The 16,822-nt window shown below is 36.4% G+C and overlaps 1 protein-coding gene across 1 annotated transcript in view; it reads right to left on the reverse strand.

The window, feature by feature from the left end:
- The window catches only part of LOC149302397 (interphotoreceptor matrix proteoglycan 1-like), a 72,274-nt gene that overhangs the window by 48,719 nt on the left and 6,733 nt on the right, over nt 1–16,822 (reverse strand). The window contains exons 3-7 of the mRNA XM_089482459.1: nt 12,537–12,565; nt 12,005–12,075; nt 10,039–10,121; nt 9,309–9,458; nt 2,244–2,302 (exon numbers count right to left, since the gene is read on the reverse strand). Coding sequence (XP_089338585.1) covers nt 2,244–2,302; nt 9,309–9,458; nt 10,039–10,121; nt 12,005–12,075; nt 12,537–12,565 — 392 coding nt within the window. The remainder of the gene's footprint in view (nt 1–2,243; nt 2,303–9,308; nt 9,459–10,038; nt 10,122–12,004; nt 12,076–12,536; nt 12,566–16,822) is intronic.

Below are 16,822 nucleotides of genomic sequence, written 5' to 3' on the forward strand. Positions count from 1 at the left end.
CATAAAACTGCAAGGTTTATAAGGCAAGAGAGTAAAACTAGATGTCATATTCAGGCAAGATTTTAATTAATTACAATATTATTGGCAAGAAGACAGATAACTCTGATATGCATATTAATTCTCCCTTGAAACAGGACATTTACTTTCCCATGGGAAGTAAAGTACATAAAAGGATTTTTTATGAGACGGAGGTCAGGTTTTGATTTGGGAGCTCATTAAATTTACTCTGCAATTAAGATGCCCTAATTTTTTTCACAGTTCTTGTTATTTTACAGTTTATTGTGCTGTCATTTGTATTGAAGTATAAGATTTTGAGTTCCTGTTAAGAGTTATGAAAACAGAGGGAAATTTAAAGTTGTGTGCTATGCCGAAAGGAATCTGTAAAAAAAAATGTATTGACATGGTGGTAATCTAGATGGGGGCCTCAATTCCCCAAATACTTTTCTACTTCCCACTGCTGCTTGCTATCATTGGTATGGTGGTTGTGTTGGTATCGGCCATTGAAAGCTCAAGATCCATTTCGTGAAGAGGCGGTAACGCCTATCCACAGACCACGCAATCTGATCAAGCGAGTTCTCCTCTTTTGGGACTGGCCTCATTTGTTCTGCCCCATCCCACATTACCAGGTGTTGCATTGTTGGGGTTTATGAGCTGGCTGATGACAGAATCAGGTGCTCCATGGCAATAGGGGAAGTTAGATTGGGACTGACAGAGACACATATGTCCCTTCTTATCCTATAGACAGGCAGGTAATCATTGAAAGGAGATCAGAGCAGCTATGGGATCCATGCCTTTCATATGGTAACTTTATTCAATTTGAGCAAAGGATGGAGGGTGTATAATGTGGGGCAAAACCCCACTAAGCTTAACTTGGTATAACTAAATCACGAGTTAAAGAATTTTTGTGTTGCTTGCCTTTTTTCTGCTCCCCTGCAGTCATGCGTATGCAAGTAGTTTGTTAAATAGGCAGACCCATGATAGGCAGGGCCCTGTGGTTTGCGAGATTCTTGGAAGTGGATTTCATATCTCTTTGTAAAGTGAGAGCAAAACAGTTATTTAAATGTGCTTTCCCACTTCATATCTTACACTTCTGGTATGAAATGTCCCCTTATTTTACAGAATTTCGCAGCACATTTTTTAAATGCAAAGTCAACAAACATAGGTATATGCTATTAGTTTAATAGGTAAATGCTTTCATCAAATTGCATTGGTTCGGATAGACACAGTACTTATGTATTTTAGCAAGAAGACATTTATATTCCTTTTTCAAAATAAGTGATTTAAAAGCACAAGGTTTTATCTTTGCAATTTAAAGAATGTCTGATATCTTCATTTCTTCCCCATTTTGTTTTATTTGATAACAGCAAAAAGTCTTTCGGCTCACTTAACTTCCAAATCTATTACGTGTCATAAAACATCACACTTTATTTGGTCCACTTTTTTTTCTTCTTCTACCCACTCCATTTCACGAACAGAATAAGGGATTAAATACATTTTTGGTATAAATATCCACATCCATGCAACATGAAGTCAGTTTATGTGCTAGGTGTTAAAGCAATAAGTGTAATTAACAGTTCAGGTAAGTTATTTTTTTACAGGTAAAGAAAGTATATTAAAGTACTAAGTATTTTAATATGCATTCATTGTTGTTGAGGCTGCTTGGGACAGTAGATGATCCCTCTTGCACAAAGCATCTATCTGGTGAAGATGAGTGAGCCCTGTACCTGCCAGCTGTCCCAATTCACACTAGACAAAGCTGTGATGCCAGTCCTGCGATGTGGCATGTCTACAGTCTCCTTTGTATCACATACTGCACACCAGGAAGTAATGTCACATCCGGACATGGAAGACAGTGAGTTAGACCACCAAAAAGGTGTGGAGAGAGAGTACCTGCAATGGGAGGGTAGGGAAGTAGGAAGGGTTTATGTGTGAGGGGATGGGGGAATAGGGTGCCTGCACATAGAGCTAAGAGGGTGTACTGCTTTCCCAACTTGTAATGTTGAGTGGCATAGAAAACCCAACCAAACACCATACCAGTGTTGTATTCCTAAACCTCTTAAGTGTGCTAACATGGCACATTGGTCCTGGTTTATCTGAATTAAAACTTTTTTGTGATGTACATTTTTTGAAGAAGGGTTTTAAACAAATTATCAGTGTCTCACAACTAAAAGGTAGAAGGTCACCATTAACAAAACTTTAACTACACCCTTGAGGGGCACATGTCTATCACCAACATAACTTACCTAAATCTCAAGACTTGTATTTCTTTGAAACCTGGGAGTTTTTCAAAAACCTTCTGCATCTATAGAGAAATGAGATTATTTTCTGTTAACGACAAGGTAAAATGTGTGCAATATGTATTTAATAAATAAGCATTGCCATATGGTACACATTAGGACCCTCCATAAAAAAATATTATTTTAATATTTTCCCTATTTGATTGTGTCGCTAATAACCTTGTTTGTAAATGGACATCTGCCTTATTCCTAAAGCTCAATTTCCTAAATCTCTAAAAAAAACAAAAGGTCAGCATAGAAAAAGAGTTAAAGTTGCATAAGTTTTCAAGGCTTCAGAGGTTTTTTCTTCAGACAGTATGTAAAAATGAGATTAATTTGTTATTGTATACATAATAATTACAGACTGTGTATATGCCATCACCCAACCCAGGCTCACTGTCTAAAACGCTGTTGTTAGTACCTAGGTAGTTAATGTACTTGTTCAGCATGTGGCCCCCTGCCAGATATATATAGTTGATTTATTTACCCACCCACCATGCTCAGAAGAAGGGGTGATATTTGCCTCCACCCTGATTAGACCCCAAATGGATGAAGAAATTCTATTGGTTTAACAATGTGTTATATAGAACCAGCCAACCTTTTCCTGGCATTGAGCCTTTATGTTGTATTGTGATGTCAGTGATTATATCTACAACTTTTCTGCAGATTCTCTTGAAAACCCTTCCTATACTAACTTTCCATTTGCAGCATAGCTCAATCTAAGCTCTTAAACACTGGATAACTGTTAGCCATTGTGTACAGAGGTTAAGGAGGTACTGCTGAAATGACATGTCCTTATACATCCTTATATATCCTTAAAATTTGTTTCTTCCACTACTTCAGGTAGTTATTATTATAAGCAATGTATGGAATCTGATATGATGTTTGCCCCCCTCCCTTTCTTTTTTCTGTATCCTTATAAAGAAAAACTTAATAGAAAGACATATTATTAAAATAAAAAAGCATACACATTCAGACCGTGCTATTACTGAAATTACCAGCATGTCTCAGTTGGATAAAATGTAGTGCAGTCCCACTGATTCAGCTCCTTGGTAAGCAATATAGCCAAATAAAATTAGTTAGGACTCATCATTGTTGATGTAGTGGCAGGCTAAGCAATACATGGCCATATATTGTGATGGAATCCCAAATATTTATGCCTTGGATTGGTGTTTTTAAGTAGTATTTACTGGGTGTGCGTTGATCCCTTACTTTTTTATGTTTAAAAGAGAAAATGACCAGCAGGAGTGATGTCAAGTCAGACTCCGTTCATCAGAAGGTACAAAAGCATTTGCTAATTGAATGCTGGGTTAATCTGGGTCTGTGGCTTTTCTTCTGCATTTATTTATCTGCTTCCCCAGCTATTTGGTGAGATTGCTTTTTCGGGCAGAATTTGCTACAAGCTAATGTAGCATTCTGAGACCATTTCCAACCATTGTCAGCTGTATATATCTTAAAATAATTTACCTTGTGTTTGTAATGGATATGTCAGCATCAGATCCTAGTGGGTCAAACCTAGCAAAATAGATGTTATTTCTTCTAAATTATGTATGCCTCTAATAGTCCCTCAGGAGCTGACATATGGGTTAATGGAAATTAGATCCAATATTGGCAACAGCCTAGTCTACATCATATAACCTATTAAACACTAGAGGATTAGCTATGCAGCATTTTAAATTAACGTAATGTTATAATAGTTTGTTATCAGTAACAAACACATGCTCAAACTTACTGATGAGAAAAATGTAGTCGGGTCATATTGTACACACTTGAATTTTCCCTTGTGGTTTATCTCGGCATCTATTTATTTTATCTTTGTTTTACCATGTAAGTGTCAGGTCCCATTCAGGCTGCAGAGCTGCTTCTCTCTAGTTTCCCCTGTCTCGCTACAGTTCCCCTGTCTTGCTACAGTTCCCCCTTTGCTGTAATCCATTCCTAGATTTCCTTGTGCCTTGCTGTTTACTTCTGCTACTTTGTTTCAGTCCTGCTCTTAGCTTCAGCTCCTTTTTCATTTATAAGGTGTGCCCCACCTGTTTATTATGTTTGTCTCAGTCTGCAGTCTAAAGGTACGTCCTTCTCTGTTCTGTGTATAGATTTAATGTTTCAGCTTATTAGTAATTCAGTAGGCAGGGTTTAGCGCTAGGACCCACCAAATATAGGAGGACTTCGGCGTAGTCGCGAGCAAAGCATACTACAGCCATAAGATGTGACTAACTCTTTAATTGTTATCATATAGTCCTAGGCTATTCCTGTATTTATGTGTGTCAGTCTTTTATGTGCCTTTGCCCTCTTTCCCTGAATTATCTGAGGATCTCAGTTCCTCTCTCCTCTCCCCATGTCCCGGTTTAAGATATCCTTAAAGGAGAAGTGTCTGAGGATCTCGGCTCCTCACTCCTTCCCATGTGTTCCTTGCCTTGTTCCCTGTCCTTTGTTGTGTCCTGTACATGTATGTCTTGTCTGGCTATGTTTCTTGCTTGGTCTCCCTGTTCCTTGTTCTGTCCCCCTTGCTCGCTCTATTTCTGCTGTTACTCTGCTTAGCTCCCCTACTCCCAGCCTGCAGCATCCTGCTCCAGGATACCTGTAGGATATCACTTTGTTTTGTTCTGGACAATATCCCCTGCTATGTCAGGGCCCTGGTATGTGGCCACACATCCCTAGGTGCTCAACACCCTGGAGAATGCAGTCACCCTGCACCAGGCACTGTCCGACTCCGCTACTGCACAATAACTCCTGAATTCCATCATTGGGCGCTCTGGGGTATTACAGTTGTCTGTATGGACCCAGTCCCTGACAGTAAGTCTATGTTATCCCAGTAAATGTCTAAACATTGCATGAATGTCTGAATTGGTATATGACACGAAATATAATAAACACCTGATATCATACTGGAGAATATACCCCAAAGCACAGCAACATCAAGCAGTGCTTTGGTTCTTGAGCTAGAATTGAATGTGGACCCAATGTTTTAACTTTAAAACAACATGTTTTGTATTTTATTTTCGTTCTGTCGTAACTGCAGTTAAAACACCTCAATTATCAGCAGGGAGCACTGGAGCATGCCTCTGGCAGATGCAGCCCATGGGATGATGGAGGATTATAGCAATACAAAGCCAATAAACAAAATAAAGATAAGTACTTGTCTCTAGACATTTATTCCTTGTCATTCTCTACCGTGTGGGCCATATGAAAAAATAGAAGTAGCATTGCTTATTTCAGAAGGCATTTACTTTAGCTTAATTAACTTAATTTTAAGATCACAATCATAAGATGAATATACTTTTGTTTTCTTTTTTTTAGGAAAAAGGGTCTAAAAGAATTACCTGTGCTGCATTCAAGATGCAACTGAACATCTGGTATATAATGTGTTTCTCTAAATACTTGCTTTTAAATGTTTGGTATGTGCCATGTGTTATAATAAGATGCACCTTATATATGAAAACCCCAACAGATTTACAATTATTGATAACGCAAAAAAAATTACAAATAGCAGCAATAGACTTTCCTTAGTGGAGTTTCAGGTAAATGCACCATATCACCGATGAGTTCTACAAGCTTCATTACTAAAACACTGGAGTCAGGAGAGAGCTGGTAAGGGGGACAGGTGTGTAGTTAGCCCCTGGGATGCTCTGATCTGAAGATTTAAGGCCAATGTCTGAAGTCTCTTTATGTTTACTTGAAATTCTGTGTATAGCCACTTTGATTCCTAGCAAAACAAGGAATGTAGACAGAACGTACAACCTGATTGGAATTTTCCAGCCCCAACATGGGCTACTGATGGGTTGTTTGGCTGGACCTACCCAAGAGGCTTGCCAGCCCTCCCCTTACTGCAGTCCTTGTATAGGCACATTGCCTGTCTGTCATTTGATATCCATCTATAGGGCTATAAAAAAGGAACACATCCAAGCAACAGATAATTAGGGAGCTGTTAGTGGGCCTATAACTCATAGTTCCCAACATTTCTAATGGTCAAAAAGGGTGTCATCTTATTATCAGGGTCGTCTTATAATCGAGCAAATACGGTATATTATTTGCATAATTTATAAACTCATTTTCTGTTGTGTGTATACATATTATTTTAACTGGAGATCACTGTCATACATTCATAGCCTATATGATTTAATGGAAAAGAGGGACAGCCGGAAAGGAAGGAGGTACATTGAGATGTGAGACCTAAAGAAATTCCCCCTAAAGAGGGTGGCTTGCTTTTACTTTATTCTTGCTGTTTTCTATTTATATATTTTTTTCTTGAACATATTCCTTATTAGAGCTCCTCTAATTTGCATCTTTAAGGTTACACTTTTGTGAGCACTTTGTACATTCAAAGTGAAACACGTCTGCTTGGGAATAATTCGCAAAGCAGCTTTTGTACTCTCTACTTGCAAGATGTATAAGTACATCATTATACAGTGTTTGCCAACGTGCTATTATCCTGTTGTCTGTCCATCACAATCTCATATATCTTTTCTCTTGAGAGTTCTTATGAAAGGCTGCAGAATTATGCAACATAAATAATGATAGACAAAAGCATTAGTACGTATCCTCTCTTTAATATGCAAAAATCTTCAAGAGAATTGCAAGTCACAGGTGCTCACTGATAAACTTCAATACCGTACCATTAAAAATGCATTTTCAGAAACAAAGAAGTTGAGTAAATATTCCAATATTTATTTTTTTAGGTCAATTGTTTTTGTGCATTTTCAGGCTGGGATTTTGATCAAAATTATTTCGTTTTGTTCACAAATCAGAGCTCTTGGGAATTTGGGCTCATTCAATTATCAATCAATTAATTTGCAAAGGCCTTAAAACTGTTAAAACCAGCACTACCCCTTACATTTATTTCATAGAATGATAGTGTGTTCGTTTTTTTATAGTTTATTTAGTTAGATCCTAAAAAGTGAAATGGGAAAAAAATGTTTCCACTTGCATACACTTGCCTGCAGTAGAGTCACACAAGCCCATGTGAGTTTCAAAAGTAAGGGTTTTGCAAAAGGATTTACATTTAAGTTAAATATGCAACCCAGAGGATATGCAGGATGACTCTTGCTTGTCTCTTCCCCTTCTCCAAACATCAATGCAAAAGATTAAATAAATATTAAAAAAGAAACACAATTGGGGTCCCCAGCCCCTTCCAACAACCAATGAACTTGGGTGACCTCACCTGAAACTCTGAAAATTGATGCTACAACTCGCATTTTTGTTTTCTTCTTAGTGAATAGACCCATTGTGAGTTATGTGTTATCTGGCTAACCTAACATATAAGGTAAATTATTCCATATTACTGTTCTCCTTCTAATGGATCAACAGCAGTATGTAATTGCCTGAACTTGAAGGTCTTTTTTCAGCTTCAATTACTATTGCTAATGATGTCTGGAAATGAAATCCATCCTTTCCAGGCCTTGTAATGGACTGTGGTATCCCCTTGAAAGCATTGTTAAGTGGCAGCTATATATCCAGGTGCAGGACATTATTTATTTATTAGTAAAGAAATAATTTACAATGTATCTTGCAATAGCCAGACTCTGGCTTTCACTCTTGACACAATACTGTGCAAAATCTGGACAATACTCATAATACCGCTAATAATAAACTAAATTGTTAGTTCTTATCAATTGTATCAGGTCATAATTAAAGCAAGATCATTTGTATCCTACTTGTTAGCTAATAAGTGTTTAAGATCTTAAAGTGGATCTGTCACTTTCCCCAAAAATCATATATTTTCCAATTATATACACTTAATGATTTCATGAACCATTAGGATTGTGCAAGACATTTGAAAACTCTTCTACGTATACAGTACTATGGGGTATAGATTCTTAAATACAATAAGTTGTTCTCCTGATCCCTTTGATTAACCCTACGCATTACAGTTATCTCTACATTGTTGCTAAGTTGCTGATTGTTATTTATAGGTTCAGACACAGTTAGCACAGGAAATTGACTAGATAATGTTGATACAGCCACAAACTGCTGCTGTTGTCGGCATCCATGAGGTAACCTTTAAATGTAATATATTGAACACAGTTGCACTGATTGACATACACAATGCACAAGCTATAGGCAGTTTCAGTAAATTAATTACATTATACTTAAATCTTTTAATATGACACACATAGAGAGTCTAGATAGGTCTATAAAGCGGACAATTTTTATCATTATTTAAAGGGTATGAGTCTGGTATACAGAAGTGTTGTTAGATCATACACGCAGGGAAAGATGGGCAATGTTAACAATAAAATGATTTGTGAGCGGTACTAGAGAGGTGTAGAAAGACAAGAAGCAACGATGGTCATACTATAAAGCCCAACTAGAGAATGAAAAGATCTACTTATTTACTATCTGAAGCTTCCTGCAAATGCTTCACATGTCACATTGCTCTTTAAAATATAAAAGGAGTTGTGTGACTTTCAATAGTGAGCCCCCTTTTCTCTCTTCTGCTGGTGAGAAACAAAAGACATCTCCATAGAAAACAGAGATGAGCTTAGTTTGTGCGGTCACCCTAATGGAAGTTTGGTGGTGGGTGGAAACTGAAATAGCTGAAGCCAGCATATGACCTAAAGCAGTTACGGTATGTCTTGAGTTTAAGTCTAGAAACTGCAGGATTAAACTCAATGAGCCTTTAATCATCATGCCTCACAAACTTTACCAAGTTATTTTAAAGATGGACAAAAATGTGCATGGTTTAATTATACCAAATGTCCTGAAGTAGCATGCAGAATTTCCAGACAAGCCATTAACATACACCATTTAATATTGGCTTTCATTGCAGGAATGACCTGCCATTTACCATCTGGTATGCAATGATTCAACATCTGTCCATAAAGACAAAGTATTGTGTCTGTGACGAAGATTGAGTCCTTAGCCGACAGTTTATGTGGCTTTGAAACTTTATGTATGTTGGTGGCTTGTCTGATTTTGTTGACGAAAGGCTCCACGTTCCCTTGGACCAATCTGCCTCTATTCAGTTTTTACATAAGGATAAGGATGTCAGTGTGAAATAATTGTCTTTGCAAAGAAGTAGAAGGAAAAACTGACCTGGAGTTGAAAGTTTTTAGCTAGTTCTTGGTACTGATGTGAGCTCGGGTCATCCAACTCTGCTGTAAATCCCTGATCTTTCAGAGTCACTGTAAACTCTACAGTCTGCTGCTTTGGCTGCTCCGGAACGAGGTTGGTAACCTCTAAATCCTATACAACAAAAAGAAACAAAACACTGGTTATAGATGTTATATCAAATAGAATTTACATATTTCATTTAATTTTTCACAAAATGCCACAAACATTTTCAAAAATACAATGTTAAAATACACATTTGGAATTTGATGTAAAATACATTCAGAAATTTGAAACTTAATACACGTTATGAAAGATTTAAATGTACACATTTTATTTTCTTGTTAATAAATTAAAGAAAAGTTTTTGATAAGTGCAGAATGCCTGGTTTTTGTTAACAGGTTTTCTTATAATCAGGCAGCTATTTAGATTTGTTTACAGTATCACCAAAGAATACTTGGTAAAGGGGTACATTGGTCACTCCATTTGAGTATGACATTGGTTAGTGCAAAAAGGTAGTGTTGCATTAACAGATGTGGTTGAGAAGCCTGAAAATGCCACAGTAGAGCCATATCCATGATGGTTCAGTATCTGTGTGTATATATATATATATATATATATATATATATATATATATATATATATAATTTACCAAAAGGTCTGAATTTACTCTTACATTCAATGTGCCATTAACACCTAGAACTATTTTTCTCACCTTCACAGAAGGCTTTGTGTCATTGATGATTTCATTAAAGATAGTGTCATTAGACGTTACTTGTTGTGCTGGATACGAAAGTCCTGAGAGGTAGAAAATTGAAGTCATTGACACAACCACATAAAATGTAACGTAAATCATATTAAATATGGTATCCATCACATCATTTAATTTCTGAATCATTCCTCAAATGATTACATTTAATTTCAGCCGATGCCAGAACTTTGCATTAAATAGTACGGACAGATGCACTTATGTTATATTCTGACGCAGGAAAAAAATACTTGTAAACACATTTTAAAGGATTCCAGTACTCTAGTAAGTGCCTATTTCCTGTATAGGTAAGTGGATGAATTAGTCCACTGTAGATGCATTTACTCTAAAAAGAACTATGTCTAGATGTACGTTTTGTTCAGAGCAATGTAGAAAATGTTTAAACACAGAACGTACTGTACCTTGGATTTTCACTGTGAATAAAGTGCAATATCCTACTGATGTATCGTGTTGTGCTGCTGAACATTGCTAATTACCTATTGACTACAGATTTATAATTTATACATTAAAAAAGTACAAAATGTAAAAAACAAAACCAATGCAAATACACAGAGTGCGGTCTATTTAATGGAATTAAATGTTTATTTCGGCAATACAAATAAAGGGACTTCTAGAGCTCCCAAAATACTCCCTAGGTAATGGTCCTAGCTGTATAAATTTAAATAAAAATAATATTTAAAATAGAATAGTGCCTAAACCAAAGAAGCATTACACCACTACAAGGTTGTACCGCTACCAAGCAATTACCTGGTTACATAGCGCTACATAATAGCAGACGGTAAATAATAAGCTCTGTGTGCAGAGAGATATTTATTATATTATACAGGTATACATTCGGATAAATCTGCCTATCACTATGTTAATTTGGAAAAGACTTCCGTCTAGGGGCGCTTATATCAACCGATCTCAAAAAATAAAAAGATGATATATGCAAAATGATAGTGTAGCGAGTTCAATAACCCAAGGATCAGAATAAAAACGACCAATGATCGCATTCACAATCTGTATGAATAATTCAGGCCTCCAAAGCTCAAACTCCTTGTTGTATCTTTTTATTTTTTGAGATCGGTTGATATAAGCGCCCCTAGACGGAAGTCTTTTCCAAATCGGCATTTCAACACTTCGTGGAGAGTGTTTTATAGGGTTGCAGCTGTATACTCGGTCGGAGAAAGGAGAGTATTTATTCCATTTATATTTTATTTTATTATTCTTTTATCCACTTTCGCTGTGAATACTGGTGTACATTTTCCTTATATTCTATCACTATGTTAAGACTAGCCTTATCTCTACATGTGACCAACCCCCTTCACAAAGCCATTCTCCCAGAAAATGGAGAGCTCTCGGTAGTCTACACTTGGAAGTTCCCAGGTATGGCCTTTCCTATCTACAGGAAAGTCCAGAGACTCTGACGGGGGCTGGCAGATGGAGGGAGACACTGACTGGGGCTAGCAGGTGGTGGGAGATATGGGGTGTCAGGAAATGGAACAAGGATGACAGAGGGCATGGGAAGACCATCATTCGCAGAACATACTGTTTTGACATGGTCAGATGAACAATTTCTCATGCTCAAGGCTGGATGAGTTTGGCGTGGAAGAACATAATTGGCCCATACAGAGCCCTGAACTGAACCCTATCGAACACCTTTGGGATGAACTGGAATGGAGACTGCAAGCCAGGCATTCTGATCCAATATCAGTGCCTGACCTCACAAATGCTCTGCTGGATGAATGGGAATAGTGAAACAATTAGTGTTGTTCCTATGTGTCCATCGCGAAAGTTTTTCTGTTTTGCATTATATGTGCAGATCTCTTCTTCATAGTGGCACGAACTATCACCATTTCTTAACAATATAAAAATGCTAATTCAAGCAATTATTTTGATCAATGCCTATTTGAAACATTCAAGAATTTACCAGTGGTAGATGTGGGTGTTTGTTCAACAATCTCGGAAGGCAAAGTACCTTCTTCAGCAACTTCATCCCTCCTACAGAATAATGTATATTAAAAAATAATATTAAAATAGGAATAATTCATGTTGAATAAAAATAGTAAACATTTGGAATTGAAAATAAACAACTAAGTATTAAATAGGATAAAAGGGTATTTGCCAGCATTTAGTATGCAATATTTAGCAAAGCTAAACCAAAGTGGCTCCTCCATAAAGCAGACTAGGGATAAGCAAAGGGAGATAAAGGAGAGGGACTAACTGTAGCTCCATCTATTCGCAAACAAGCACCACTGTGCTCCCATAATTTCTTATATCAGACATTAAGTGTACTTGTATGTATAAACACTGTTTTCATACATCACACACCCCCTGTCCCCAAGATCCCCTTGGCACCTGCACATAATCAAAGACTCCATACCAAGTTCTTTAATGGCCTTTTTGACCTATAATAAAAATAATAATCCTTGTGTGTTTCCCCTCATATAAGATGTGCCTACCTGTCAGTCAACTTCTTCTCTTTAACTCTCTGGAAATAGAAGGAAGAATATAATGTTATATTGTATTATGGTCACACACAAATATACACATAGGAATAATTATTACATTCATTATACACCTTTTCACTGAACACAATTTTCATTTAAAACACTAAAATGTTCTTAGTTTAATAGATAAAAGCATAAGTGCAATGTTGCTGACTAAAGCTTACATAATTGTCATTTTCAATACAAAAGTGCAATAAAAATAATATAACATCAAAAAAGGTCAGCATTTTGCTATTGTACTTTTAGATCCTGCTTTGCTTGCTTGCATTGTGTGTTGATTTATTCAGTATAATAACTTAAATTGCCTTATATAAGAAACAAAATGTAGCTAGTAATAAAACTTGCCTAAATCAGCATTTTTCTAACCTGCTCAAATCGATTTTAATGGCTTGGCATTGGCTGATCATCTTTTTTTTTATGAGACTGTTAGACCTAACTTTGCTAACTACTGTCAAAAAGGCAGGTCATGCACAAATATATCTTATGCACTGGAACTGATGTAGCTATAAAGTTAAATTGAAAGGCAGTTCTTATTACTCAGTGCCATCCAGATTAGATGTGGGTTCATTAAAGTAAGATTAACAGCAAAGAGCGTTAAAAATAGCATATTGCCTACACAGCTGCATTTCCTTGCATACCATAGGTACAATTACTTTCCAGGTGGTAGGTAGTTGTCTACTTTTCAACCTAAACAGTAGCATCATAGTATCAGCCAACCCTAAAGCAGAATAACATATTAACACATCCTATATCCTACATGATGCTATAATATTCATCATGTTAACTGATGTTCAGCAGTCTGTGGAAGCAATTTTTGCTTGCATTTTTTGTTTCCTGGTGCCAAGAAAATAAGTGCCTTGCAATTATTTTAGGAAGGGACCTGCCCCATACACAGCTTTTATTAAGTTTATCAAAGCTACTTATGACATGTATTTTTGTATGTCAACTAGTGTTTCATGTTTATTCTGTCTCTCATTCAATTTAGCTAGCAGATTCCAGAGGCTGGTAAGCCTGCCAGTGAATAAGAGGAGCCCAACAGCAGCCTTGGCTCGTTGAATGAACCACAAGCATAGCCAAACTAATACCAAAGGTCCTCTAGTTCTTTAGATAGACCTCATGCAAAGCTGAAAAACTAGTCCTCATTATAGCACCCAATGGAATGTTTCTACAGCGAACCAGAATTTGCACCAGCATTAATTTTAATATACAGAATTCATTTTTCATTTAAGGGCAATCTTATTGACAATCACATGACTATCATTTACTTATATGTTTATTATTATTATTTATTGATTTATATAGTAACATTATATTCTGCAGAGTTATGCAATGGCTAAATGGGACATGAGAAACAGTGAATCTCATAGCAATTTGGATTTACAGAAACAAAAGGTTAAGAAAGCCCTGTACAAACAATCTAATGTTACTCATATCTTATAGGATTTATAAGTCTAATGTAGATCAACATGTCAATGTCTTTTCCCACAGAAGCGTATTTTAAAGGCGCATTGACAGTATTGACATTTTATCTAACTCAACTATGTATAAACCAAAACTGCTTTGTCATCTTCAAAAAATGGGAATTTTCCTTTTGGATGGTGTTTAAGAATCTTTAAGAATTTAGTTTTGTGGTCACGTGGCAGAAAGGAAAATATTGTGAAAATGGTCTATTATTCCATTCCTTTTCATGCAGAACCAATATAAATGCAGAGAACATGAACACGTTGAACAGGATAATTTACACAAGCTTATGCAATGATTTATTTGCATAATGTGTAAAATGTAACCTTCAGGAAGGTTTATTTATCCTTTTTGTTTAGCAGAGGGTTAACTGTGGGTACGCTATCACACCTTAGCAACAAGGTATTTTCAGTTACATAAAATTATTCCACAAGGAGAGTTAGGCACGAAGGGTATTATCCATTATTATTACAAAACCTATTACTAAGTGGCTAGCTCGCTAATGAGACCGTAAGTGAGTTGAAAACATTTGTTATGGGTCCTTGTTATAAGAGACATCCTTTTCAGACTCTTACTGGCGATGACTACTCATGATGAGTATTCTCCTTCTACGATAAAATGATTCAAATCCCTGCAATTCATATATTAAATATATTCATCAAACATAATCAGTGGCACTTTGTTGGGGGGGGGGGCGGTAGGCACAACTTTGTTTCCACTCCATCTAAACCCATATACAGCTGACAACGAAATTCCAGGTAACAGGGACTGTGACAGCATATTCAAAGGTACTTCAGACTAGATCAAATCTAATCATTGAAAATAGGTAAGGAGACCGCTGAAGATAAATCTTTGCTTCCTAACTACTTCCTCTACTGCACTGCCAGGGGAAGAGGATGCAGCTGCAGCCAAGATGCCAGTCTCTTAGAATTAAAGACCTGATTGCAGATGCTCCTTGGGTGAGCCCTCTTGTTATGCTACTGATTTTCTGATACATTACCAATCAATACACATTAGTTAACATAATTATAAAATGGTGAAGAGGGCTTGCGGATTAAGACTTAAAACTCAAGTGCATAATGAATTTTTATTCCAAGATCATAATAGCCTCAAACATAGAATAATGTGCGTATTTACAGTTCAAACAAAAAAAGACATCAAGGTTAAATTTATACATAAATATGATAATGCAAAACTTTTTTGGCAGGTTACTTTTTACTTAAGTAAATTTGCCTTCAGCTTATTGTGATTGGTCAAGTTATCTTGAAAAGTTAATATGAGAATGAGAAAAACTGGAACTCACCCTGCCCCAACTTAGTTCCATATGCCATATTCCAGCATATGATTGGAGGCAGGTGCACATACAGAGATTTCTAGCTCTCAAAACAAATCCACACTAAAACAGACACAGAAATAATAGCACTTCACTTTTTTGTGTCCAAGATAAAAGTTTAGTGCTGGAATGTACAGCGTACACCAAACGAGAATTCATGTTTGGTGTACACTGTGTATTCCAGCATTTAACTTTTACCTTGGATACAAAATCTCCAGGAGTGCAGTGCCATTATTTCTTTGCCCTTGTGGATTTATTATGAAAAAATTACCATTACTTTTTTTTCATTACTTTCGAAAAGCACTGTTAGATGTATCTAATCTTCAAGATGATCAAATTGCCATTTTCCATTGTATCTCAATAATTTGTTTTCTGCTTAGGTGCTGTTTGTTATAGTTCAATACTGTGTTGACTTAAAATTTCCCTTGGCGCCATTGAGCCCTTCATGTCTAAGAATTATTGTTAAATCCAGAATACCTCTGCAAAAACGTCTTTTGTAGTCCAGCATGTTATTAACATCTGTTTTGAGATGTAGGGATATTTACCATGCCTCAATATGATTTTAATGTAGTGGATTCATATTAGTTTTCTAAATTATTTTTATAGGTTGTTTTCTTTTGACTTCTTTTTCTGATTTTCTTTTTATATTGATTTTAATTTATAAAGTGTTTATGTTTTTAATTAGAGATTAAATAATTTGTAATGTGTAGTTGAGTTACACTTGCAGAGGTGGGAACCAGAACCTCATGGATCATCATTATATACACCATGGTTGCACATGAAATACACTATATGGGACACCTGACCATTACACCAACAGAGACTTTTACACCAACAGGAACATTGCATTCTAAACACATAGACATTAATATGTTGTTGGCCCCCCCTTTGCAGTTGCAACAGCTTCCACTCTTCAGGAAAGCTTTTTACTAGATTTTGAAGTGTTTGTGTGGGAAATTTTGCCCATGCATCCAGTAGAGCATTTGTGAGGTCAGTTACTGATGGTGTATTAGAAGGCCTGTGGGACTTGACTGGCTCTACTGGATGAATGGGCTAAAAAACAGAAATACACTTAAAAATCTTGTGGAAACTCTTCTCAGAAGAGTGGAAGCTCTCATAGACGCAAAGGGGACCAACTACATATTAATGTCTATGCATTTAGAATGGAATGTGATAAAAGTCCCTGTTGGTGTAATGGTCTAGTGTCCATATACTTTAGGTTTCTGATATTTTGTTGTCACTATTTTTGCTTTATCCACATATGGATCAGTTTTCACACTGGATATTACTGTATTTTAACCAATGTAGCCTGAACTGAACTGAAAAGGCACTACACAATTCTACTACTATTAAAGACTTTGATTCAGTAAGAAAGTTCTACTAAAATTGTTCTAAAATTACTCTTTTAAAATCCAAAGAAAGGCTTTACTTGGTAAATTCACAG

The sequence above is a fragment of the Sceloporus occidentalis genome, unplaced genomic scaffold (assembly GCF_023333645.1).
Source record: "Sceloporus occidentalis isolate IW3139 unplaced genomic scaffold, rSceOcc1.0.p SCAF_19, whole genome shotgun sequence".
In the NCBI taxonomy this organism is placed as follows: Eukaryota; Metazoa; Chordata; class Lepidosauria; order Squamata; family Phrynosomatidae; genus Sceloporus; species Sceloporus occidentalis.